The sequence below is a fragment of the Tetrahymena thermophila genome, assembly GCF_000189635.1.
Source record: "Tetrahymena thermophila SB210 genomic scaffold scf_8254718, whole genome shotgun sequence".
Lineage (NCBI taxonomy): Eukaryota > Ciliophora > Oligohymenophorea > Hymenostomatida > Tetrahymenidae > Tetrahymena > Tetrahymena thermophila.
Window position 1 is genome coordinate 207,909 of NW_002476483.1, and position 27,603 is coordinate 235,511.

General features: G+C 22.3%; 11 protein-coding genes across 11 annotated transcripts; 5 read left to right on the forward strand and 6 right to left on the reverse strand. All coding sequences in view use genetic code 6, as the record gives it.

The window, feature by feature from the left end:
• Positions 1–422: 422 nt before the first annotated feature.
• TTHERM_00809360 (hypothetical protein) lies at positions 423–1,203 on the reverse strand (the record flags this gene model as incomplete). The annotated part of the gene is made up of 3 exons (XM_001012036.1): positions 423–588; positions 903–1,121; positions 1,166–1,203. The coding sequence occupies 3 exons, from the start codon at positions 1,201–1,203 to the stop codon at positions 423–425; spliced, it is 423 nt and encodes a 140-aa protein (XP_001012036.1).
• Positions 1,204–1,294: 91 nt separating this feature from the next.
• On the forward strand, positions 1,295–4,659 carry TTHERM_00809370 (cyclic nucleotide-binding domain protein; the record flags this gene model as incomplete). Its single annotated transcript, XM_001012037.2, has 4 exons — positions 1,295–1,800; positions 2,113–2,467; positions 2,938–3,746; positions 4,275–4,659. The coding sequence occupies 4 exons, from the start codon at positions 1,295–1,297 to the stop codon at positions 4,657–4,659; spliced, it is 2,055 nt and encodes a 684-aa protein (XP_001012037.2).
• An 862-nt stretch (positions 4,660–5,521) lies between these two features.
• Positions 5,522–6,310, reverse strand: TTHERM_000809379 (kinase domain protein; the record flags this gene model as incomplete). The annotated part of the gene is made up of 1 exon (XM_012796559.1): positions 5,522–6,310. The coding sequence occupies one exon, from the start codon at positions 6,308–6,310 to the stop codon at positions 5,522–5,524; it is 789 nt and encodes a 262-aa protein (XP_012652013.1).
• Positions 6,311–7,837: 1,527 nt separating this feature from the next.
• On the reverse strand, positions 7,838–10,798 carry TTHERM_00809380 (plant dual-specificity MAP kinase kinase family domain protein; the record flags this gene model as incomplete). The annotated part of the gene is made up of 3 exons (XM_001012038.2): positions 7,838–9,464; positions 9,813–10,050; positions 10,267–10,798. 3 exons carry the CDS (start codon positions 10,796–10,798, stop codon positions 7,838–7,840), a joined length of 2,397 nt encoding a protein of 798 aa, XP_001012038.2.
• Positions 10,799–11,869: 1,071 nt separating this feature from the next.
• TTHERM_00809390 (transmembrane protein, putative) lies at positions 11,870–12,892 on the forward strand. The gene has a single exon (XM_001012039.2). The coding sequence runs from the start codon at positions 11,932–11,934 to the stop codon at positions 12,649–12,651; it is 720 nt and encodes a 239-aa protein (XP_001012039.2). The 5' UTR covers positions 11,870–11,931; the 3' UTR covers positions 12,652–12,892.
• A 300-nt stretch (positions 12,893–13,192) lies between these two features.
• Positions 13,193–14,907, reverse strand: TTHERM_00809400 (NAD-dependent succinate-semialdehyde dehydrogenase; the record flags this gene model as incomplete). The annotated part of the gene is made up of 3 exons (XM_001012040.3): positions 13,193–13,843; positions 13,949–14,169; positions 14,361–14,907. The coding sequence occupies 3 exons, from the start codon at positions 14,905–14,907 to the stop codon at positions 13,193–13,195; spliced, it is 1,419 nt and encodes a 472-aa protein (XP_001012040.1).
• A 667-nt stretch (positions 14,908–15,574) lies between these two features.
• Positions 15,575–16,444, forward strand: TTHERM_00809410 (hypothetical protein; the record flags this gene model as incomplete). Its single annotated transcript, XM_001012041.3, has 5 exons — positions 15,575–15,640; positions 15,695–15,950; positions 16,003–16,130; positions 16,182–16,318; positions 16,390–16,444. 5 exons carry the CDS (start codon positions 15,575–15,577, stop codon positions 16,442–16,444), a joined length of 642 nt encoding a protein of 213 aa, XP_001012041.2.
• An 865-nt stretch (positions 16,445–17,309) lies between these two features.
• Positions 17,310–19,259, forward strand: TTHERM_00809420 (hypothetical protein; the record flags this gene model as incomplete). The annotated part of the gene is made up of 1 exon (XM_001012042.1): positions 17,310–19,259. One exon carries the CDS (start codon positions 17,310–17,312, stop codon positions 19,257–19,259), a length of 1,950 nt encoding a protein of 649 aa, XP_001012042.1.
• A 1,157-nt stretch (positions 19,260–20,416) lies between these two features.
• Positions 20,417–20,852, reverse strand: TTHERM_000809448 (hypothetical protein; the record flags this gene model as incomplete). Its single annotated transcript, XM_012796560.1, has 3 exons — positions 20,417–20,459; positions 20,540–20,644; positions 20,752–20,852. 3 exons carry the CDS (start codon positions 20,850–20,852, stop codon positions 20,417–20,419), a joined length of 249 nt encoding a protein of 82 aa, XP_012652014.1.
• Positions 20,853–22,682: 1,830 nt separating this feature from the next.
• TTHERM_000809449 (transmembrane protein, putative) lies at positions 22,683–23,066 on the forward strand (the record flags this gene model as incomplete). The annotated part of the gene is made up of 1 exon (XM_012796561.1): positions 22,683–23,066. The coding sequence occupies one exon, from the start codon at positions 22,683–22,685 to the stop codon at positions 23,064–23,066; it is 384 nt and encodes a 127-aa protein (XP_012652015.1).
• Positions 23,067–24,423: 1,357 nt separating this feature from the next.
• TTHERM_00809450 (SLEI family protein) lies at positions 24,424–27,512 on the reverse strand (the record flags this gene model as incomplete). The annotated part of the gene is made up of 8 exons (XM_001012045.2): positions 24,424–24,544; positions 24,808–24,897; positions 25,114–25,203; positions 25,465–25,554; positions 25,817–25,906; positions 26,693–26,782; positions 27,212–27,309; positions 27,369–27,512. The coding sequence occupies 8 exons, from the start codon at positions 27,510–27,512 to the stop codon at positions 24,424–24,426; spliced, it is 813 nt and encodes a 270-aa protein (XP_001012045.2).
• Between the last annotated feature and the right edge of the window lie 91 nt (positions 27,513–27,603).

Below are 27,603 nucleotides of genomic sequence, written 5' to 3' on the forward strand. Positions count from 1 at the left end.
AAAGAAATGAAATTATTAACTTTTTATGTAAGTAAATTTAAATATTTTTTATTGGGTAAATTATTAATAAAATAATTGTGATAAAATTAACTTAAATTGATAAAAATATTTTTTATATTACGAATTTGAAGAAATATTTTGAAGGAATAAAATTATTCAATAATTTATCAGAATTTACAATAAAAATTTCGGCTTTAAAAAGTTAGGGTTTTTTTATGTTTTGAGGTTGAATTTCTGCCTAAGTATATTATAAACATTAATTATGTTTAAGTGATTATTTTTATTTATAGAAAAATTGGATAGTATTTATTTTTAATTACTTTAATATTAAATTGAAAAAAATAGAAATTCTAATTAATTAAACAAGAAACAACGTATTGAAGTTAATAAGTAAGTAAAAGAGATGATAGATGTTAAAGATATCAAACCAACTAAATCAATTCAAAATTTTCTTGAAAAATCTATGAATTAATTGCCAATTAAGTAGTCTGATCACTATTTTCATCAATAATGGGAAGGGATATCATCAGATTAATACAATAAAAACGTTTAGTAAAGAGACTTAGAAATTTAGCGTAGCAGTTTGAGCTAAAAGGAAAACTATATTTTGATTAATTAGTTTTAGAAAATATTTTATAAGATAAGATTCAAAAAGTATTTCACAGTGTTTTTAAATTTATCTAAAAGCAGGATGTTTAGATTGATATAACCATAATAAATGCATATGATAAATGACAATAGCTATTTCCCAGAAGAAAATAATAATTCCTTTATAAATAATTAATAAATAAAAACTAATGCAAATAATTTTAAAAATAAAATTTTTTCCTATTTTTGTTTCTTTGAAAATGCAATAAAAAATATTTTAGATTAGCTAGGTTAAAAAATACCTGTTTTTTTACCACATTCTAAATACATTGAGATTTGGTAGGCTTTCAAGATCTTCGCAACACTTATCTGCTTTTTTTTTTACTTAATTTGCTTTAGTTTTGAAGAATAAATGAGCAAAATTTTTTACATCTAAATCTTATTCGCATGCTAGTTTTTTCTATTTTTTGATATTTTCGTAGTGACGAATACTGGCATATATGTAAAAGGCGTTTTAAGTACAAGTAGAAAGGCTATTTATAAAAATTACAAAGAATCTTTTGCTTTATATTATGACTTTATTTCTTCGTTTTTTCCTTTTGTTTATTATTGCATAGTATAGGATCACTTTAAATCAAGAATGACTCTAGCATTACTCTTACCTATTGTTTTTAAATATAATGACATAAACACTATAATAAATTAAATGAAAGATAAGTTTCTGCTAGATAAAAAAGCTTAAAACATTATAGAATTAGTCAATTTATTTAAAAATATTTTGTTGATTTCCCACATTTTTGCTTGTTTATGGATATTAGCTGCTAAATATTCAGAATATATATATGATCATTAACAATAAGATTAAAGTAATACAACTAACAATCCTAATACATGGATAGAGTTAATGCAGCTGACGAAATCATCATGGGTAGTTTAATACATATATTCTTATTATTTCATAACTGTAACCATGATTACAGTTGGTTTTGGTGACGTTAGACCAACTAATGTGATTGAGGTATTAGTTTGCATATTCTTGATGATGACTTGTTGCGTTATATTTGGGTTCACAATTAATTCAATAGGCTAGATATTTTAAGACTTCTATCAAATAGAAAAGCTAATCAGACAAAAAAGAATTATCATAGGAAATTATATGATCAGAAAAGGTGTTTCTAAAACAACCATGAAAAAAATTTATGAATATCTAGAGTATACTATTATTTTTAATTACCAAATATTAGCCATGTGCACATTAGAAATTTTATTGAATTTCCTTTGTTATTATATTCATTAACCTATACTAAATTTATTATCATCATTATTTTAATTATTCCCTCTTACAATTACTCATTAAATATTTCTAATAATTATCTGATTAAAATTGAGCTATTTTTTGTTTACTTTTTCTTTTTGCTAGTATTCGTTTTAATGGAATATCAGCTAATTTTCATTTTATTTTATTTTTCATATTTTTATTGAGAAAGGTTAGTTAATTTTAAAATATATTTAAATTTATTTAAGCTACTATTGGAAAGAAAAAAATGATGAGAGTCAGTAAGAAGAATAAGAAATTATTTAGTAACTCTCTGTGGGGTTAAGAGAGGAGCTACTAGCTGAGTCATATAGAGTTATATTTAAGGAAAGTTCAATTTTTAAGGAAAATTTTAGTTACGATACACTACTGAAATGTCTTCCTTTCATTTAAGAGTAAAGATGTACTCCCGAAGAAGTTATATATGATGCAGAATTGGGCGATTAAGACATATGGTTATATTTTGTGCTATAAGGTGAGTTATAAGTATACATTTAATCGCCAAACAAATCAACTAAATAAAATGCATTTAGTAATTCTTCTATCATTTACACTCTCAGAAAAGTATTATTTTATAAATTTTAATTATTTTTTTCAATATTTTATAAAAACAATTTTCAAGGTTTTTATTGAATTTTTATTTGAGTTCATCATTTTTTACTATTTGATTTTATTTAATTTAATTCTTAAATAATATTTATTTAAACATTTTATATGAATAATTCATGCAAATACTACTTGGTTACCCTTTTAAATAAATAAATAAAAATAAAAAATAAATTTTCTTCATTCTGCTCTTACAAAATATGAATAACTCTTAGTTATTTCAAATTATAATTTTACCTAAAAATTTTTCACAATTGATAAAAAAAAATTATATTCTATCAATCCTCATTAATTAACAACAACCCCCCCAAATTTTTACCCTCTGAATGGGTCTATGTTATTCTATATCATTCTAAAAAAATATTTTTCTTGGGTGTTAATTAATGAGGATTGATAGTATTTATTTATTAACTTATTATTTTATTTAGGGAGATTAATTTGGTGACTTCTCTTTTTTCAGTGGAGAACAGACAAAAATGAGTTTGAAAAGCTAAAATTTCTCTAAATTGATGAAAATTAAGAGATCAGATTTTTTAAGAGTTGTCGAAGAAGATTAGACAGAATATGAAAATTTTTGCATGATTAAAGATTAGATAATACTTTCTAAAGATAGAGCTAAATTAAAAAGCAAATGTATTTCTTGTAGTGATACAAATCACGATGTTGGTGAATGTCCTTATTTACACAACTATCCTAATAAAGGCAGAATTATTAGCTCAACATTTTACAGCTTACCTCATTTGAAGAGAGAGAAACCAAAGTATGAAAGAAATTTAAAACTAAAAAAGAAATCCTTAAATTTGATTGGGAGCTGTTGCAGCTGTCTGTTAGAATATTTCAATATTAGATCAGATGATCTATTATAATATGAAGAAAAATATCTATATTTAAATTCTTTCTAAAAATATGGCTCATAGCAATAAAATGAAACTATTTAAAGTTAGTAATACATCGATTCTAATATAAAAGAAAATATAAACAATTTAAATGCTGCTTGCCATCCTAATATTAATTTAAATTCTAGTTCAAATATTTTATCTTCTAATACCTAAAGTGTTTAAAATATTCCTCAATTGAATTATCAGTTGTCCTCTTTCTTAAAGCAGAAATCTAACTTAAATAAATAGAAATCATTCAAGCAATCTCTCAGCTATAAAAAATCAAATTCATCAATTGATGAAAGTGAGGAATAAAAAGATAATATCAATGAAAATAATTTGGAATCTCCTAAGTTAAAGTAAAATTCAGTATAAAATGATAGGAGAGCTAGTTGTATATCGCTTTAATTACCATAAACAAGCTATTTTAGAACATCTAGCATTCAAAGTTAGTTTTACTAAGAAAGCAATTAACAAATTTAACAAAACAACAAATAAATGTAAACATATTTCATTAATAATTCATCAAAATTAAATACATTAAATCAAAAAAATGACTCTTTGCTATCTTAGAAATATCCAAGTTATAACAGCAACAACAACTATTAACCATAATAGAGATTAATAAAATTATTTAGTATAGTTCCAAGTTCAAGCTTTAATGAATTATTAACAAAATAAACATAATTTGACATTAGTAAAACAGAGTTTTTTTAAGAGTAATTTGATTTATTCTAAGGAGGCTTTGACAAAATGAAAAATATGATAAAATATTTTCCAGCTTTTAATTTTAAGAATATTTTATTTAAAATGAAGAAAAAATAAAAAAAATAAAATAAATTCATACTTAAATCATAGAATATTGTTAACTCTAAATATTTAATAAGTAAAGGCTAGTAGAAGAAGTAAGGCTTTAATTATTCTTAGAGGTTATTTGATTGTAAGTAATAAAAGATTTCTTATGATAATTTATCATAGACAGCTAGTTCTAATACTAGAACAACAATCATAAATAGCAATAAATTCAAAACTTAATCAATTTTCAACAATCATTCTCACGTAGAAAAGAAATTATTTTAGCATCACCACTCTTTAATGGAAACTAAGCATTTAGATTTATCATAAAACTTAGACGACTTCTTTACCCAAGAAAATAATAACTACTCTTTTAGCAAAATGAATCCCAACACTCCATCATATAGTGATTAAATTATTAGAAATATCTAAACGATTCAATCAACTTAACATAGGAAATCCTACAATTTTTAATGAAAATTCAAGTTAAAATAATTATCCACTTTTTAATGATACTTTTAGTTATTTTTAGTCTTTGGTCGTAACCATAGAATTTCACAAACTAAAATCTCAAAAATCATATTTATTAGTCATGATCTATGATATTTATTTTTTTTTTGTGCTAAAAACCAAATATTGCCAGTAAAAAAATAAAATCAAATCAAAATCAAACAATTTTTAAATTTATCAAATTTTTTTATTTGTAAAGTTTTTCATTTGATTTAGATTATTTATTTTAAACAATTTTTAGAATATATTTTAGAATTAAAAATAGTTTATCGCAGTAATATATTTACTTAGGTATTATACTTGAATATATACATGAAAAGTTATCTATGATACTCATATCTAAAAATATACAAGTCAAAAATTTCAATCCATTTTTTAAAAAGTAAAATTCAGTTTTAATTGAACAAAGTTTTAATTTTTTATATTAAGAATATAAATAAATAAATTATTTCATTACTTATTGTCAAGATGTCCAATAAGAAAAATTAAATAAAGATCAATCATTTAAAAATAATGATTTTATGATAAATAGTGAGTGATTTCTTAAAAGATTTCAATAGCTTTAATGACAATCTAATAGTAAAATTTGTAATTAATATTATTACTTTGAGTAGAATGTTTATCATCTATTATTTATTTATTTATTTATTTATCCTTCTATAATAAAAAATAATTAAAAAATCAACACAGAAAACTGGTTTGTTTTCTTAGATTTACATTATTTTATTGTTTTTACAACATTAAGTAAGCTAACAACAATATGGATAGATAGTATGTATATATCAAAAAATAATAATTTGTTTTATTATATTTTATTAATGTATTTTATTCAAACTGATGTTGCAGAAAGAATTAAATTTTTCATATTCCAAGGATAGGAATTGCAGGCCTAGGACTCTAGTTGGAAGCTTGCTGTTTCACTAGTTACGTCTACAAAAGATCTAATTATGTGAGGTTAGTAATTGCTGCTGTTGGCAACGGTAAAATAATAGCCTCCTTCTGGCAATTTCAAACAATCAGTACCAGTTTAGGAATTAGTTAATTTAAGATAAATCCAATTTTAAGAGCTTTGAGTGTAGAATTGCAAATTGATTTCATATTTTCCTTTTGGTAATTCTAATTTAGTGATTACATGGTTTGTTCCATTAAAAGTTCCAGAGCTGCTTGTGGCCACAAATTTATTACAAGATTGCAAATTATGTCCTTCTATTGATTTCTACAAGTAAGCAATTTCTGAATTGATAAGCTTTAATTGAGTCTAAATCATTTCCTTTTCGCTGACTCCTTTCTTTAAAGGGATAATTAGTGTTTCACTGAAATCAGGGATGAAATCATAAGTCACATTTAAAACTATCTTCAAGAAATGCTCTTTTTCGCTTGTAAGTCCAACTGAAATAGAAAGTTTGAGGTGATTCTCCTCTTTTCTATTTAATGCAGCAATGAGAGTTGAAGAATTAATTTGAGTGACAAACTAATGAGATTCTAAAGAGTATGTCTAGAAGGTTTTAATATCAATAACTTCTAAGCCTACTTCGTTTTAGCTAATGACACGAATTTAAAAGAGATATTAACCGAATTTAATGTCTAACAAGCCTTGATCTGTTGATTATGCTCCCATTTCCCAATAAGGTAAATCTTAATCTGTATTAATTGTTTTTTTTTAACTTTATTTCCTCTTAGAAGATGTACAACCGCCTATTTTTAATTAGCTTTTGATAAAGCTGCTTTATTATTTTTTGTATTTATTGTTGAACTTTATAGTCTTATTAAAATATTATAACTAAATATGCTTAGCTATTTTTATTAATTTTTTGTTTTGATTTCAATTATAATAAATCATCACTCTTTAGGATCAAAATTTAATGTGCTTCTGATATAGTTAATTCATTAAAGTAATAGAATCCTCTTTAATACGAGTCTGTTTAAATCTGAAAAAATCTAAAAATCGTCTTCTCCATTAATTTTTGTATGTTTTATCCAAGCCTCTCTTAAATGATTAAAGAGACGCTATAATTTTACTGTCTTCTTCAAAGGTAAAATTTTTATCTATTCTAGAGAAAAAAAGCCATTTAAGTCATAATACTTAATAATAATTTTAATATTTTATTTTTTTGCGATAATAAGTTAGATTTAAAATGATTTATTACAATAAATTATATGATCTAATATTTGAAAAATATTATTTAGTTTATTATGCTTCAAAAACTTTCTATAACTTAAAATTACAGAAACAGATTGATTCTTGATATTTATCAATTTTAAATAAAATAGAATGAATTATTAATCAATCATTATTTTTCTAGATAGACGACACTTTAAATTTATTTATGATTAAATAATTGAATTTCAGAAACTATTTATCATAATTTTTATAATTTAATTTTTTAAAATAAATTAATTTAATATCCAAATATCTATCTTTATTCATTTTGATCAATTTAAAATACAGTTAAATTTTAATTATCATTATCATTCATTATTCAAATATTTTAATTATTTTAATAAATTTATTCATTCTAATTTAATAAATTGTAATTATTTAAAATAAACTAACCTGCATCTTAAATATTATTACGAATATATTAAATATTATAATATAAGGATTCCTATATCCTCAACATCTGTAAAAAAAAACCAATTAAATATTTAAAATGCAAAATTATTTTCAGACTATCCGAAAATTCAATAGAATTTTTGTAAAAAGAAAAAATAGAAGATTAAGTATTTAAAAAAAATAACAAATACTCAAACAATAATTTGAAATAAATTTACATTTAGAAAAAAATTTAAAAAAGTTAAATATAAATAATTTTTTTTAATTTAAAATTAAAGAATACAAAATGAATATTTATAAACAAAAAATACAAATGACATCTTCTAACTTCTAATTCTATTTTAATAGGATTAGAGATTTAATACAGAAGAGCGAAAACGATTTATTAGTATCTTTATATATGATACAAAAAAATTTTTTTATATCAAGACAATTTTCTATGAATTGTATTTATTTTATTTTATATAATTTATAATATTTTATGTTTTTTTTAATAAATTTAAACAAATTGTTTTAAGTTAGAGGATATTCTTATCTATTAATATCTCTTTAGATTTATTAAATTAATCATGCATGCATACATAAGCTCAATCAACCCCACCAAACAGGTCTGCTTACTGGTGCTTATCTATTCACAGGTTGAATGTTATTAACAGGCTAAATTGGCATTTAATAGGCTTATTAGTTTCCATAGACTTAATTTCTTGCTTAAGCAATTATATTAGCACTTTACTGTCTTCTTCCATACATATAATTAGATGGGTCATAAGCTTTACTGTTATTAACAATGTTGTTGTTATTATTGCTTGCTACATTATAATTATTATTATTATTATTGTTGTTGTACTATCCATATTATGGCGATTTATATTGCTATTGAATATTGCTTTCTTTTTAGTAAATGTCATAATTGTAATTGTTGTTGTTATTTACATAAGGCTTTGATGACTAAATTCTTTAGGGTTTTGCATAATTCATGACATTTTATTCTGAATATATTCTTTGAATATTGTATTAGTTATTGTTATTACTATATTTATCTGCAATCGCATTCACATTATGACTTTAACTCACTCCTCCTCCTCCACCTAAGAGGGCTTTCTCCTTCATAGCTAATTTTGTATTCAAATCTTCATACTTTGCGTTTGCTGATGAGGGTGTGTTTTAGTATTTGCTATATAGTTCATTGTAGTTATTTTGTTATTTCATCAAATACTGCTGAGGAGTTAAATTTTTAGAATAAGCGCCATTGTTATTTAAAGCAGAATATCTATTATTATTTATATTGTTGTAGTTATTATTGCTTGAGGGTATTTCGTATCTATCAGCAACATTCCTGTATGGGTTGTTGTTGGTTATCACAGGTTCATTATTGATTTAATTCCTATTTACGATTTATTAAGGTTAATTAGAATAATACTGATTAGTGGGTTTTATTGGCTCATTAACAGCATTAACTTTGTTGCTATTATAGTCTTTATTGTAATTTACTCCATTGATTTAATTTATACTAGCCCCAGATGTTGGTCTACTGAGTGTAGGCTTTACTTTAGCAAGACCTTGGATAGGACTCAATGGAGGAATATTATTTTTCGTTTATACAACACCACTAATAGGTCTACCTAAAACTCTAGGCTTTATTCCAGTGGGTTACCCATTTTAATTAACATTAGAAGCATTATTTGAAAGGTTTGAGGGGTTGTAGTTGCTGGGTACTTCATATTATTGTTATTATTTCTATTACAATGGCGTGATATCTTTTGCTAAAAGAGGATGCTTTACTTCGTTACTAGATGGCTATTTAACTAGAGGAGCAGGTAAATTATTTCTATTTCCTAAATTATTGACATAATTTTCTGTACGGCGAACACCTGCACTTACTATTCTATTTGTCTTTTTTAACTATTGTTGCAGCTATTCTTTTTCTTCATTCTCATAATCAAGCTCTATATCATCTATTGACTCAGCTTTTTTATAATTGGCTTTTGGCAATTTTCCCTTAAGTAATCCTAAATTCTTTGGAAGTTAAATTGTTTACAAAAGTTCAGCTTTTGAAGACTTTTTCACTAATTTTTTATTTGATGGTGGTCTTTACTATGCATCTTCACCTCCATTTCTTTAAACAATAGGATTTGATAGAATTTGTTCACAGCTTGGTCTGTCTTTTGGATTCACTTTCAAAAGCATAGTTAACATTCTCTATAAATCTTCAGAATACCTGCATTCAATTTAAATTTTTAAAATTATTTTAATGTCAAAGTTTTCATTTTTTTTTTAATAATTTATTCAAAACTTTAACTTTTTATTCATTCTAAATTAAAAAAAATTTTTTTCATTCAATTCAATTTAATTTATTATTTATTTTTTATTTAAGGATTTTTAAAAATCTCAATATTTAATAATTTTTGCTTTTGTTAACGATAAAATTTAGCTAAATATCGTTTAAGTATTTAAATTATGAATAAATAAATATCTAAAATAAACCATTCTGAAATAGAGAATTATGAATTTTATAACTTGAACTCATTCAATTATTAATTAAAAATGATAAATGATTGTCTATTACTTTTTGGGTATACGTTCGAAGTCTCCTTTTTATACTTTTTTATATAGTCCTTCCATATCATTAGCCCTAAAAGGTGGTTTTAGAGCACACATTTCGTAAAGTACACAACCTAAGGACCAGATATCGCTTTTGACATCGTAAGGTTCGTCTCTCCAAACTTCAGGAGATGCATAATATGGTGTTCCTGTTTATGTATAAACTAATCCTTTTTTGGCTACTTTTGATACGTTTAAATCACCTATTTATTTGTTATGTTAATAAAATGATTAAATTCTATTTAAAATTGTATCAAATTTTTAAATTTCTTAAGTCTATTATTTATTATTAAACAAACAAGCAAGTCTTTTATAAACAAAAATGAGTATTTTTTAAAGTTAAGCAAAAATATATTTGCAGAAAATGTTTGTAATGGATCTTTTATTTGATAAATTTTAAGCATTATTTATTGTTTTACCTAACTTGTAGACTCCTTCTAAAGAAAGAAAAACATTTGCACACTTAAGATCTCTATGAAGAATCTGCATTTAGTGAAGAATTTGCAATCCTTTTGACATATGAATTAAAGCTTTCCAAACTTCGCTTTCTGGGAACATTGTCTTGCTTTTGATGTTTGCAGTGATTTTACCTTGTAAATCTCCTCCTGCTGCATATTCCATAACAACACAAAGAATTTAGGACTATTCATCTATGAATGCTTCTTTATACCCGACTATAAATTCGTCGTTCAATGAAGCTAATATACGAACTTCATTGAGAGCATTTTCTTTTTCCTTTTCTTTCAATAAACCCATTTTTACTTTCTTCATGGCATAAATCATGCCATCAGACTTTCTCTTCACTTAAAAAACCTATGAAAAAGAACCTTCTCCTAACTTAGATATGACCTCAAAGTCTTTAAGAGTCGTTTGACTCATTGTGGTGTTAAAATTGTTATTCTAGTGACCATACTTGTAGTAGTTGTTATTTTAATAGTAGTCTTTATTCATTCTCAATTAATTCCTCTAAAATGTCTCAAAACTTGTAAAATGTCAGTAAACCTATCAATCTATCTATGTAACTATCTTTATCTTTTTAATATATATTATGAGCTCTATTTAGAATTGCTTTAATTATAAATATCCTTAAGCTATTTTGCTCTAAAAACTAAACTCTTGTTTCTTTATAAAATTTTTTAGGATATATTTGATAATCTGCCAATCTTCTATGAAAAAATTATTTATTGATTTTGTGAATGTGTTACGCATAGCTCTTCTAATATAATCTTTTTGATTTTGCTATTCTAATTATTATGAGTTAGATAGAGTTAATTAATTAATTCTTACTACTAATTAATTAATTATCATTCAATCATCATATGCAAGATTTAAAAATTTCTATTTATAAATTATTGCATATCAAATTTATAAAAATTTGAAAGAACAATATTAAATTATTCATTATTTCATTAATTTACATTAATTTAATAATCCTTCCTTGTAACTCCTCTTTTTTTTGTATTAGTCTCTTAAGCATTTTGATAAGAAGAGATAGATAGATAAATAGCTAGCATATTTAGAAACAAAACAAAAAAACAAATAATTTCAATTAATAATTGTTTATGCTCAAATTTAATTTCAAATGATAGCTCTAACTTATTAGATGATCATTAGAATAGATAAAACTAAATTGAATATTTTTTTAGTTTATATGTTATATTACTCAATTAAATTTACTAACTTATTTCACATTTTGTGAGTTTCAAAATACTTTATAAATATTCCTAAATTTTTTATAATTAATTTTATGCTATGTTTAAAAAATTATTTTAATATATGAACAGAATAATTCAAATTAATCCTGATAGCCTAAATTATTTAGAAATTTAAAAATTATTTTAATAAGAAAATCATCAAAATTCATCTGAATAGCTACTTTAAATATTTTAAAGATGATTAACATAGTTTATAAATTTATTTATTTGATGTTGATTTGATTAAGATGGAAGTATAAGTAAGAAACGTTGAAGAAATTTCTATTCATTTGATAATGCGAATAAAGGAATTTATATCTTTTATGTATGATATTTAATTAAAATCTTGATCAGAAAGCAAATCAAACTTATTTTTTTTATTTATATGTGATGATAAGTCATTCATTTATAAATAAATTAATATCATTCATACAACTTAAAAGATTGAAAAAATAGAATAGTGGAGATAACATTAATTTTAATTAAACTAAAATGATAATTGACTCTTAATTAGTTGGCAATGTGATAGATGAGATTGCATTTAACGAGAACTTGAATGATGACGAATAAAATGATTCTTTGTCTAAAATGTTTAGCGAAAATAACCATTTGAGGAATCATCATGATTTGCTAAAACCTTGGGAAAGTAGAGATTTCAAGATGCTACTGTAATCTTACATAAATATTAAATACAAAAAAGAAAAAGTACAAATTCCAAATGACTTTGCTGAAAAAGTCTATGTGAAAACTTACAATTAAAATATTAAACCAAATAACAGATTCAAGTTACCTTTGAAAGTTTTGTATCATCCTTATGTAACAAATGATGATTATAATTATGTTAATGATAAACTAGGCAGAGGATAGAGACTAGAACTCTACGGGTCTCTTGGCTCTATTTTTATAACTTCTACAATTCTTTTCACAACCAAGTGGGGAAAATCAATTAAAAACTAGCCAATTCAGTTTTATAGTTTTATGGGCATTCCTCCTATTTTCATGATTTTTTTTGCATAGGTCTACAGTAACTACTACATTAACTATAAGTTGCAAAAAATAGGAATATATAGTAAATATGGATTGAGTTCCGGTAATGCTAATGCCTATTGAATTTTCAAGATATTTTCCTTATCAAAGCAATTTCTTTAGTTTAATTCCTAATAATTTTATTTAAAGTGAAACAATCTAAGATAACTTTTAATATTTTAAGTATTTATTTTCTTCATTTATTTTATTCAATAGATAGATTGATGGATGTAGTAAATTTTAATAAACTATAATTTTTATAAATTAGTTTTATTAATTTAATATCATATTATCATAGTTAAATATATATATATATTATCTCATAATTATTTTATTTTAATTTTGTTAAAAAATGAAAAAATTTTTATATAAAAAATATAACACATTTTCTCAACTATTAATACTTTTAATAAGATAAATTTCTTGTAATTTATATTTCAGTGTGCTATATTAACATTTTAGAGATAATTTTTGGAGGAGGTTTATGTTTTAAGTATTATTTATATTATTTGTTTATTTAAAAATTTTTTAATTATAAAAAAAAATAATTATATTGAATAATATTTAATTGATATTTATTTTTAAAAATATATAAGACAGATTATTTAAATCAATTTATTATTTTTCATTTATGTTCTTCAACCCAGACAGTCTTAATGTTAGCGAATTCGTGGCATCCCCATTCTCCACATTCTCTTCCATAACCACTTCTTTTAACTCCACCAGAGCTGCATCTTGTATCTGATAAAGAAACTTAGTTGATCATAGCCATACCACATTCAATTTCTCTTGCAATTTTTTCAGCTCCATAAGTATCTTTTGCAATGATAACTGATCCCAAGCCATATTCAGAGCTATTAGCAATTTCAAGAGCTTCTTCTGCATCTTTAATTTTGTAAAGAGCGAAGAGAGGACCGAATGTTTCTTCTTTCATAAGTATACTATTTAAGCTTTTAACTTCCATAACAACTGGTTCAAGGAAAAAGCCAGATTTATATTTTTCTTATAAGTGTTATGGAAATTTATTACCATAGAGTAAAGTAGCACTATCTTCATCAATAGCTTACTTAATCTGCTTCTATAAATTATCTACCAAATCTTTTCTAGCTAAAGGTCCTAGCTCAGTATCTTCATGAATAGGATCACCTATTTTAACATTTTGTAAATACTCAATCAGCTTCTTCTTGAAAGACTCATATAAATTTTGGTGAATCAAAAATCTTTTTGAGCTATTACAAACTTAGCCTCCATTTTTAAGTCTACTTTTAATGGCTATCTATTTATAATAAAATTTAATAATTTCAATATATTTATTTAAATTACACTTTCATTTTTTGATCATTTGCTTTAATTAAAATAAAAATCCTATTAAAATAAATACCTCAACAGCAAAATCCACGTTTGCATCTTCAAGTAAAATGAATGGATCACTTCCACCCAATTCCATTACACATTTTTTTAGATACTTTCCACTAGTACTTGCAATAATTGATCCAGCTGCTGAGCTACCAGTGAACGAAACACCTCTAATTTTTGGATTTGATACTATATACTCTAGGTCTTCTTATTTGCTATAAACAATCTAAAACTCATCACCAAAACCTAATATATGATAAGAAATGATTTATTTATTTTTTAATACTCATATTTAAGAAATATTGCTTAAACTAAATTAAATGATATTCTAAAATCCTTAAAATTTAGTTAAAATAAATTATCTATTCATAAATTTGTAAATTTGCTCATTTTTTACAATAGAAAATATTTTAAATCCAATTTAAAAAAAAGTTTACCTGCAAGTTCCATAAATTATTTCATAAGTTTGGTTGTACGAGGAGTAGAATCTGAGCCTCTGACTAACACGGCATTTCCTATGGTCATGTAAGAAGCAGCTGCTTTAAATGCCAACCAGAAGGGGAAGTTGAAGGGTATAATAATGTGGATTAATCCAAGAGGTTCTAAAACTATATAAGAATGGTCAGCTTCTGTTTTAACAGGTTTCAATTTGTTCAAGTTTTCTGCATTTTGAGAATAAAATTTATAATGATAAGCAACTCTAGAAACTTCACCTCTTGCTAGGACAATTGGCTTTCCCATTTCTTCTGTTATAGTTCTTGCAATTGTATCGACATGACTTTCTAAAAGGTCTGCGAATTTCAAATATCTTGAGGCTCTTTCGCTAATAGGAACCTTTTTGTAAGCTTTGAAGGCCTCGAAACCTTTATTAATTTTAGATTAAATCTCTTCTCTACTGTCAAACTCAAAACTTTCTATTAATTCGTTAGTTGAGGGATTAACACTTTAGAATTTTCTTTAAGCACTTGCTACAGTTTATGCCATTGTTTAATATTTAAGATATAAAACTTGATTAAAACTTTTGATTATTAATTATTTAATTGCCTTTTTTATGACAGATATCTATCTATCTATTTAAAGAAAACTTTTTATTAAAAATAAGATATGTTTCTTTTCAACTTACTTCTATTAATTTACAACATATTTTCTGGTGTTACTAAAAATACTAAATTATCCCAAAAATCAATTTAAATTGTGAAAATAAACATTTTATATTTTTTTTTGTGAACACAAAATTATTTCTGAATTTTATTTATTTAAAATATTTGTTTTACAATTTTTTTATTTGATAAAATGAAATTATAAATTTATATATAAAAAAAAATAAATTAAAAAAAAAAGGTAATGGCGATGGGAATCGAACCCACATGCTTTTGAGCAACAAGCCCTTCGCTTATCCCTTTGACCACTCAGGCACGCCATCTTTATTATAAATTGAATCCCAGATTGTTTACGGGTTGTATAAAAAAGAATTAATTAATATAAAAGGAATATAGCTTGATTGACTTTCATTAAATTCATCAAAAATAAGTAAATAACTATCTAATTACAAGTTTGATTGGAAATTTCAAAAAATATCTTTGTTTCTAAAATTTAAATTGCGCAACTTTTAAAGATAAAAAATAAATAGGAGATTGATTATTTTGAATTGATGGACGGTTTTTTATAGGATGATTTTGTAGGTACAATTAGAAAAGGAATGACTATGGAATAAATTGTAATTTTATCAAAAAATATAGCTTTAAAACCACAATTTTTGTATTTTTATTAGGACAACATGGTTTCGAGATAGTTAAGAATGATGCAAGAAGATTATGAATAATGTTAAAAATATGAAGATCCAAATTATCAAGGTGTAGAACTGAAACTACAAGGAAAATTTGAAAAGAACGAACTGGAAGATGGAACTCAATTTAAAGACGATAAGGAAACAATAAATTAAAGCAAATAAAATGAGAACCTAAAAGAAAATATTGAAGATAATAAAAATGAAGAAAATATAAAAAAGGAAGAAAATGCTAAATAAGGTAAAGAAATATTCATATTATAGCAATGTCATATTTTTTTAAATTGCAACAGTCAAAAACGAGGATAATTAAAATGAAGATGAAGAAGAAGAGGATGATGATAATAGATGTGTAGAAGATTATTACTAACCTCTTGATAATGATGCAGATTAAAATGAAGAAGATGAAGAAGAAGAAGACGTAAAATTATAAATTGAGGAATATTAAAAAATTTATTTGTTTTATTTTTAGTGGTCTGAATTCTAAAAGGAAGAAGATTTCAAAGATTTACCTCCTGAAAGAGATCCGAGAAAAAAGGAAATTGATGTTGAAAAAATAAAATAAATTATGAATAGTTTTACACTAAAGCCTCCTTCTTGGGCATAAGAGTAAATATAATTAATCAGCTTTGTAGACTCTATTAATTCTGATAACGATTTTTTTTAATTTTAAAAATTAGTAAAAATATATGGGAACAAAAGGTCAAATGTTTAATAAACGACATTTCATAATGAAAGTTAATTATTAATTAATTAATTGTTATAAAAATATATTACTTGTTACATGCATAATGTTCTTTATTACTTAGCACTAATTTTGAACATTGCTATTAATAAATTTAATTTGCTTAAATCAATCAAAGATACTATTTATTTGGTTCTATTTATTTATATTTATATATAGTATTTTGTAATAAACTCTTGCTTGAAAGAATTTTTAGGCTGGAGGGGTATTATATTGGATCTCATTTATTTTGAATGAATTAAAAATTTTAACTAGCAAAAAAGATTGAATAAAATAGGCTAAAAATCGTGGAGCAACCTACCTTAAGATGCAATAGGCAAAATGTAAAAAATATCAAAAATTAAGTATCGCTCATATCTAATTATGAACTACTTATTTACTGGCTTTTAGGGAAATAAAAAAAGATGAAATTCCTATATTTTTTAATATATTGATGTAGTTCACCATTTATTAATTTATATATGAGACCATTTTATAGATAAATATATAAATATCAAATAAAATGTTCAATAGATTAAAGTAATTACTGAACAGACAATTAAATTAATGAAACTGATTTTGTGATGACGAATTATTATAAAAATTAATAAACAACTAACTAATTAAGCGTTACAATATTTTGGTGATATATGTTTATTTATATTTTTTTCTATTTAAATTAATTTCGATGAGTTTGTTATAGATAAAAAATAAATTGCACTATTCATAACCAAAAGCTAATTTAATAGAACTAGCATTTATAAAGCTGACTCTTCTTTCTAATATTTTAATTTATCTTCCATCTAACATTAATAATTAATTAATTTATAATAAATTTATTAAAATACAAAAATCTCTTTAAACAAGTCAAATAACATGTCGGTTCTATCACCTCTCTAAAAGAAGAACTTGTAAGTTATGAAAAGTTCAAAACCTCCTCTCAGTAAAAAAGTTGACTAATCTGTTAAATCACACAGCGAAAATGGATACTTTTACAACAATAAATAAAAAAACTTAAGAAATACATGCAGTACTCAATCATCATCAAACTCTTCTATTTCTCAGTCTTTATCCTCTTTTGCTCTTTCCTAAAAAAGCTTTAGTAGCTAGAATTCAGCTAATGACTTCTCTATAAATTCTTAAATTAATTGCAATGATTTATTTTAGGAAAATATTTTCCTAAACTATTATTAGCAGCAAAAATAAAACTAAAATGTTTTTAACTCTAAAAGAATATCAGTCTTTTCTTCTGTTAAATCGTTATCAGAATTGGAAAATATCAGCCAGACAAATGCTGAATTTGTTAGCTAAAATAAATACTGTTTAGATGATTAAATGTCTAACATTAAGTTAAGTGTTTTAAAGAGTAAAAATAACAATTTTGAAGATAAATTTTAGTTGAAATAATTTTAAGAAGAATACAATTAAAATATACAAAATTATTAAAAAAACGAAAAATAGACCATAAAGAACTAAAAGAGTTGCTATTTATCCTCTAACTAAGAATTAATTAATAATTATTCAATTTCAGATAGAAATACCTAAAATAAAAGATCAATAATTAAAATTCAAAGAAGCAAATTAAATTTGGTTCTACCTTAATAGTAAAAAGTTAATTAGCTTAACTGCAAAATTAATAATAAAGACCACAAAAACTAAAATAACTTAGTTTTGCTTGAATAATTAAAAGAAGGACAAGAAGTAGACACATACAAAGCATTTGATAGTACCTCAAAACAACTCTGCATAATTAAAAGAATAAAGTCTAACAAGTACGAAATATAAGCCATACAAAGAGACTTAAAAAACCAATCTTATCCTTTTAATTAACAAAACTGTTTTGATAATTTACTAAAATTAGAAGAAATTTAATCAGTAGAATAGATAAATAATACAATAGCTGAAAAAAATCAAGGCTAAGATTAGTTAGTGTACGTTAAATGCTAATATTTAGAAAATTAGTCTCTTTCTGATTTACTTTAATACTCTAAAATTTTAAATGAAAAATGCATTCACTAAATTTTTAAACAAGTTTATTCAAAAATTTTAAGTCTTTCTAACTCTCAAATATAGCTAAGAAACGGAATATCATTTTAAAATATACTTTTTGATAAAGATTTTTAAGTTGTTTTAGGTCACAGATTTTCATCTGAATCAATTGATGATGATTTTAAAAGAATTAAATAATTATCACTCTATTATTCAATCAATGAGAAAACAGAGTAAATCTAAGATCATATCTCTAAATAATCGTAAATCATTCTTAATTTAGGATACTTAATTCTAAAGTCAATAATATCTCCACACTTTTCTATTTTTTCATAGTCTTCTTCGTAAAAATTCAGTATTAAAAATTTCAAATAAAACTACAAATCTAAGAATTGCTGTATTTACCATGACATTTGTGAAGTAGCTGAAAATTAAATCAAAGGCTCATTCATAGATCTCAGCAAAGCACTAGAAATATAAAAATTCATTAAAAATAATTACTCATAGAGTATGATTGACTTACTTTGTGGTACACTTAAATATAATATGAAATAAAGATATTCTCTAACTTAATTAAATCAATATTTTAGCAATGATTAGTCCTTCTAAAACTCTTAAGAAAAAATTTAAAAGTTATTCTAAGCTGTAAAAATTAAAAGAATTTAATAATAAAAGTAAGTACTGATTGAACAAGCCCAAAAAGAAATTAAATAAATTAAGGAATTAATATCTAATTTGAAAGATAATAAAGAAGAAACTGCCTTAGAAATCTCAAAATAGATACTTTATGAAGGAATTTTCACACCAAATTAAGTTTACTAGTAATTTTTATCATGAATGAATTAGTTAATAAAATCTTAGTAATTTAATCAATAATAAATCAATTATTTCAATAACACATTTATAATATCAACATAGTCAAATTTTCAATAACCAACAAACAAAATTTTGTTATATTGTACATTTAAATTATTTATTCATATCATTAATGTAAATAAATACCTTCATAATTAAAATTGGATTTAAAAAATTATTTTTTTTTTAATGAAATTATTAATTTTATATTTGAGCAAAATATCAAATTTTTCAATTAATTTTTAAAATGAAATAAGTATTCGATTGTAATAAATAATTTACTAAAAATATTAAACACCATAAATTTATTTTTTTAGATAAATATTAATTATTTTAGTTAATCATTTTTAATTCCAAATTATTTAAATTTTTTTTACATTGTTGTTTTAAAATTCTTGATAGAATGTATTAATTAATAACTACATTAGCGATATTAGATACATCATTTAGTTTTTTTAGTTTGTATGATATTACTTTAAAATAAGAAATGAGCACTCATTTTGTAATTTTATTAAGGCCAATTGTATATTAAAGTAAATAATAATTAATAGAGAAAAATAAGAATTCAATGTTGATTAATTAATTTGAAAAGATTTCTATTTGGCTTGGTTTTTCGTTAATTTAAAAAAAAAGTATTGAGGTTAAGATTTTTTTTTTACTGAAGCATTAAATGAAAAACTTAAAAATTATGGATGAACCTTAAAGGAAAGCCTTCTGGAAGATTACGTTGCTTGGTAATATTGTAACAATTTACTCTTATACTCTATTAATTATTATGATTATAGAGAATAATTTTAAATTTAACGAATGCGCTACATACTTATTTTACTAATTCGCGATTATAATCTTAAGTATAATTGTCACTTTACTTTTTGAAATATGTGTAGCAGGACCTAATGATGAAAGTAGAAAAATGAATATTGACAATAAATTTGCGTTGTTAGATTTTTTTAATGTTTCCTTCATTCTACCTTATAAAAGTAATAAATATGATTAATTTAGCTAGAAGTATTTGAATAAATTCTAAAAATATAAGATGTTTATTAATTTATTAACAATCTATTTTTAATACTTTTGTTTATTCTTCACAAATGATCTAAGGAACACACAAAAAAGTATAATTTACATAGCTTTTTTGATCAATTTTATACTATGTGCTACTCTCTTATGTTTTTAGTGGTGCTATAGGTATAATTTTATATAAAGTCTAGATTCAATAAAATTTAAAAGTAGATTATTTGGATAGCTTTTAGTTTAATTACCTTATTATCTTAGCCTGATTCTTTATACTTAAAGTAAATAAGACAAAGTATTCAATATTTAATATTATAACTTAATAATTCCAGCTGTTATCATTATTTTTCAGACTGTTATTTGTAAAAATTCAATATTGCTTACTATTAATTACTTACTTAACTCTGCTGGGTTTTTTTTAATTCCTAAATTAGATCGTAATATTTAGTAAGTTTAATACTTTAGCTCATTTCTTAGATTAGTAGTAGGGTTTGTTTATTTTAGTGAAGATATATTTAGCTATTCTGAAAATTATGATCTGATTATGGCATTTACATTCATTTTTTTGCTAATTATTAGTTTTTTATAATTCATATACTTCTATGAAAAAGGCATTGGTTACAAATCATTTTAAATTAACTCGTTTCAAGATCTTTTTAAGGTAAACTGTTTTCTTTCAAAGAGTCATTTTTGGTTGAAAAGAATATAAATCAGTATTTTTTCTTTAAAAAAATAAGAATTAGAGTAAAGATTATTGAATGATTAAGAAAGAAATCAAAATGAATTAATCAAATTTGTAGAATTAATATCTAATTTAGAAAGATCTAAAAAGCTAAAGTTTAAATTTTTACATTTGGAAATCAATAATTTTATTAATGTAATAGATGGATTGCTAAAAAATAGCGAGTATATCTTTAGTTTATTTGTTGATAAAATTAAAATAGATTAGCTTTCTTAAATTTTGAATGATAGATTAAATAATTAATTATTTTTAGTGTAAAATCAGGTTACTTAATAAATATTTAAAAAGATAAAGAAGTAATATTTCACTTCTGATATTGAAAACTATAATAAATTCTGTTTAATTCAATCTCAAGAACTCTCAGTAATTCTATTCAATAAGCAAATTAAATAATTTATGCAATTTTAGCCTGTATTAATTCTCTATGATTTATACTCATGAAGAAGACAAAATAAATATAGATTATTGCTATTTACTGATTTTTTTTTTATGTAGCTAAGAAGCTACTATTAAATATTAAATAAAATATCAATAAATTAATTAACATTTTAGTTTTATGTTATTTTATTTTAAAATGTTTATTTGTTTAATTTTTTAATTTTAAATAACAAGTTTAAAAATAATTTCTTTTTTATAAATTAAAAAATAATTTATAAATTTTGTGAAAATTAATTTTATTTTCTTTTTCCTTTTCTTTTCTTATTTTATTTTATTAAAAATTAATTAATTTATATTTTAATAAATCATGAAAATATATCATTTATTTCATTAATAATTTATTTTTTAATACATTTTTTTCTTTTTTAATTTAAAATAAAATTTTTATTTTTGTTTTTTTATGTTAAAGTCATTTAAATTTTTTACAATTTATTGTTTTATAAATTCTTGATAGAATATATTAATAACTACATTAGGGATATTAGATACATCATTTAGTTATTTTTTAGTTTATGATATTACTTTAAAATAAGAAATGAGCACTCATTTTGCAATTTTTATAAGGCTAGTTGCGTATTAAAACAAATAAAAGCTAATAAGAGAAAATAAGAATTTGATGTTGATTAATTAATTTGAAAAGATTTCTATTTAGCTTTGTATTTAATTAATTAAAAAAATAGTATTTAGGTTAAGATTTTTTTTCTGAAGTATTAAATGGAATACTTATAAATTATGGATGAACCTTAAAGGTAAGCCTTCTGGAAGATTACCTTGCTTAGTAATATTGTTACAATCTACTCTTAAACTCTATTAATTATTATGATTATAGAGAATCATTTTAAATTTAATGAATGCGCTACATACTTATTTTACTAATTGGCAATTATAATCTTAAGTATAATTGTCACTTTACTTTTTGAAATATGCGGAAGAGGACCTAATGCTGAAAGTAGAAAAATGAATATTGACAATAAATTTGCTTTATTAGATTTATTTAATGTTTCCTTTATTCTACCTTATAAAAGTAATAAATATGATTATTTTAGCTAAGATTATTTGAATAAATTCTTAAAATATAAGGTATTTATTAATTTATTAACAATCTATTTTTAATACTTTTGTTTATTCTTCACAAATGATCTAAGAAACACACAACATAGTATAATTTACATAGCTTTTTTGATCAATTTTATACTAAGTGCTACTCTCTTATGTTGCTAGTGGTGTTATAGGTATAGTTTTATATAAAGACTAAATTCAATAAAATTTAATAATAGATTATTTGGATAGCTTTTAGTTTAATTATCTTACTTTCTTAGCCTAATTCTTTATACTTAATGTAAACAAGATAAAGTATTCAATATTTAATATTATAACTTAATAATTCCAGCTGTTGTCATTATTTTTCAGACTATTACTTGCAGAAACTCAATATGGCTTACTATTAATTACTTACTTAACTCTGCTGGGTATTTTTTAATTCCTTAATTAGCTCGTAATATTTAATAAGCTTAATACTTTAGCTCATTTCTTAGATTAGTAGTAGGGTTTGTTTATTTTAGTTAAGATATTGTTAGCTATTCTGGAAATTATGATCTGATTATGACATTTACATTCATTTTTTTCCTAATTATTAGTTTTTTATAATTCATTTACTTCTATGAATAAATTCTTGGTACCAAATAATTTTCAATTCACTCATTTGAAGATCTTTTTAAGGTAAACTGTTTTCTTTCAAAGAGTCATTTTTGGTTGAAAAAAATATAAATCAGTTTTTTTTCCTTAAAAAAATAAGAATTAGAGTAAAGGTTATTGAATAATTAAGAAATAAATCAAAATCAATTAATCAAATTTGTAGAATTAATATCTAATTTAGAAAGATCTAAAAAGCTAAAATTTAAATTTTTTCATTTAGAAATCAATAATTTTTTTGATGTAATAAATGAATTGCTAAAAAATAGTGAGTACATCTTTAGTGTATTACTTAAAATGCTAGTTGATTAAGTAGAAACAGATCATCTTTCTTAAATTTTGAATGAAAGATTAAATAATTAATTATTTTTAGTGTAAAATCAGGTTACTTAATAAATATTTCAAAAGATAAAGAAGAATTATTTCGCTTCTGATATTGAAAACTATAATAAATTCTGTTTAATTCAAACTCAAGAACTCTCAGTGATTCTATTCAACAAGCAAATTAAATAAATCATGCAATTTTAGCCAGTATTAATTCTTTATGATTTATACTCTTGAAGAAGATAAAATATTGATTATATAAAATAATATATATTTCTACATATATATAATGAGTAAAATACCATTTCGATTTACAATAAACGAAATTTTATGTTTTGATGGTTCAAATTATTTGATCGTTTTTGGAGAAACCATAGGGTTACTTAAGAGGAATTAATTTATTTAAATAAATTTAATTTTTTTATTTTTTAGAAATAATTTATTTACTTACAAAAATAAATATGAATCATATTTATAAATATAAAATCAATAATAAAATCTATCTATCTATCAGTTTATATTTTAGATTTAAAAAAACTTTTCAAAATATTATATAATATTATTCAAACATTTAATATTTATTCATCCTTTTTTCGTGACTTCTTTATAATCAGAATCAATTTTTAAAGACAACTAATCTTTTTGATTTAAGACACTTGCTTATTACTTTGAAGTTTTATGATTTATTCATTAGGCTAATATTTTATAATAAATTTGTGTAAATTTTAAATAAATTTCAAAATAGAATAAACTTTTAAATAAAAGGAAAAAATATGAAATAATAAGATTAATTAATTAATAATAAAAGTAAAAATTTGAAAATCAAAGGATGAGCTAAATAAATTAACAAAGAAAGAACTATAAAAAGCAAGCACAATAAAAACAAAAAGAAAAAAGAGCTTTGTTGTTTTTAATTAGTTTTTATAATTCAAAATATCACAATCCAAAACAAATAAACTGTTTTTACTAAAGGTTAAGTGTCAAATTTGAGAGATTAATGCAATTTGCTAAAGCAGAACCTAAGCCTGATTCACCTTCGTCACCAATTTAATTACCACTTTTTAAATATTGAAGAAAAAATATATCATAAAATAGTTAATTAGAAGGAAAAAATGAAGAAAAAATATGAAATAATAAGATTAATTAATTAATAATAAAAGTAAAAAATTTGAAAATCAAAGGATGAGCTAAATAAATTAACAAAGAAAGAACAAAAAAAAGCAAGCACAATAAAAACAAAAAGTAAAAAGAGCTTTATTGTTTTTAATTAGTTTTTATCATTCAAAATATCACAATCCAAAACAAATAAACTGTTTTTACAAAAGGTCAAGTGTCAAATTTGAGAGATTAATGCAATTTCCTAAACCAGAACCTAAGCATGATGCACCTTCGTCACCAATTTAATTGTAACTTTTTAAATATTGAAGAAAAAATATGAAATAGTAAGATTAATTAATTAATAATAAAGTAAAAATTTGAAAATCAAAGGATGAGCTAAATAAATTAACAAAGAAAGAACAAAAAAAAGCAAGCATAATAAAAACAAAAAGTAAAAAGAGCTTTATTGTTTTTAATTAGTTTTTATTATTAAAAATATCACAATCTAATAAAATAAACTGTTTTTACGAAAGGTCAAGTGTCAAATTTGAGAGATTAATGCAATTTGCTAAACCAGAACCTAAGACTGATACACCCATTGCACCAATTTAATTGTAACTTTTTAAATATTGAAGAAAAAATATTCATAAAATAGTTAATTAGAAGGAAAAAATGAAGAAAAAATATGAAATAATAAGATTAATTAATTTATATTAAAAGTAAAAATTTGAAAATAAAAGGATGAGCTAAATAAATTAACAAAGAAAGAACTATAAAAAGCAAGCACAATAAATAGAAAAAGAAAGAAGAACTTTATTGTTTTTAATTAGTTTTTATAATTCAAAATATCACAATCCAAAACAAATAAACTGTTTTTACTTAAGGTTAAGTGTCAAATTTGAGAGATTAATGCAATTTGCTAAACCAGAACCTAAGCCTGATGCACCTTCGTCACCAATTTAATTGTAACTTTTTAAATATTGAAGAAAAAATATATCATAAAATAGTTAATTACAAGGAAAAAATGAAGAAAAAATATGAAATAATAAGATAAATTAATTAATAATAAAAGTAAAAATTTGAAAATAAAAGGATGAGCTAAATAAATTAACAAAGAAAGAACAAAAAAAAGCAAGCACAATAAAAACAAAAAGAAAAATGAGCTTTCTTGTTTTTAATTAGTTTTTATAATTCAAAATATCACAATCCAAAACAAAGAAACTGTTTTTACCTAAGTTCAAGTGTCAAATTTGAGAGATTAATGCAATTTGCTAAACCAGAACCTAAGCCTGATGCACCTTCGTCACCAATTTAATTGTAACTTTTTAAATATTGAAGAAAAAATATATTATAAAATAGTTAATTACAAGGAAAAAATGAAGAAAAAATATGAAATGATAAGATTAATTAATTAATAATAAAAGTAAAAAATTTGAAAATCAAAGGATGTGCTAAATAAATTAACAAAGAAAGAACTTAAAAATGCAAGCACAATAAATAGAAAAAGAAAAAAGAACTTTATTGTTTTTAATTAGTTTTTATAATTAAAAATATCACAATCCAAAACAAATAAACTTTTTTTATAGAAGTTAAGTAAATTTTATTTTTTATTTTTTATAAATAATTTATTTACTTACAAAAATAGAAATGAATGATATTTAAAAATATAAATCAATAAAAAAATCTATATATATGTTTATATTTTAGATTTAAAAAATTTTTTCAAAATATTATATAATATTAATCAAACATTTAATATTTATTCATCGTTTTTTTCGTGATTTCTTTATAATCAGAATAATTTTTTAAAGACAACTAATCTTTTTGATTTAAGACACTTGCTTATAACTTTCAATTTTTATGATTCATTGATTTGGCTAATATTTTATAATAAATTTGTGTAAATTTTAAATAAATATCAAAATAGAATAAACTTTTAAATTAAAAAATATTTCTTAAATTAATAAATAAAATAGCATTAGTTGTATAATAAAGATAAAAAAATAAATCAAATAAAAACTATAAAATAAATTCAAAGAGTTTTATTGTTTTTAAATAGTTTTTATAATTCAAAATATCACAATCCAAAACAAAGAAACTTTTTTACCAAAGGTCAAGTGTCAAATTTGAGAGATTAATGCAATTTGCTAAACCAGAACCTAAGCCTGATGCACCTTCGTCACCAATTTAATTATCACTTTTTAAATATTGAAGAAAAAATATATCATAAAATAGTTAATTAGAAGGAAAAAATGAAGAAAAAATATGAAATAATAAGATTAATTAATTAATAATAAAAGTAAAAAATTTGAAAATCAAAGGATGTGCTAAATAAATTAACAAAGAAAGAACTTAAAAATGCAAGCACAATAAATAGAAAAAGAAAAAAGAACTTTATTGTTTTTAATTAGTTTTTATAATTAAAAATATCACAATCCAAAACAAATAAACTTTTTTTATAGAAGTTAAGTAAATTTTATTTTTTATTTTTTATAAATAATTTATTTACTTACAAAAATAGAAATGAATGATATTTAAAAATATAAATCAATAAAAAAATCTATATATATGTTTATATTTTAGATTTAAAAAATTTTTTCAAAATATTATATAATATTAATCAAACATTTAATATTTATTCATCGTTTTTTTCGTGATTTCTTTATAATCAGAATAATTTTTTAAAGACAACTAATCTTTTTGATTTAAGACACTTGCTTATAACTTTCAATTTTTATGATTCATTGATTTGGCTAATATTAGTTATTTAAAATGATGCTTACTTAACCTTTATTTCTTTCCTTAAGAGAATCTTTTGAGAATATTTAAGATTGGTTGTCGTCTTTTTATTTTAATTAATTATGATAGCTTAATTTAGGTCCTACACTTTCAATTTTCAATTTTGTATTTTCCTTACTACTTTTCATTTCAGATTCACTTTTTTAAACAATATTATTTATTGATATTTATAAATCTTATTATATTAAAGGCGTAAAGTTTTCTTTGTGAATAATGCTA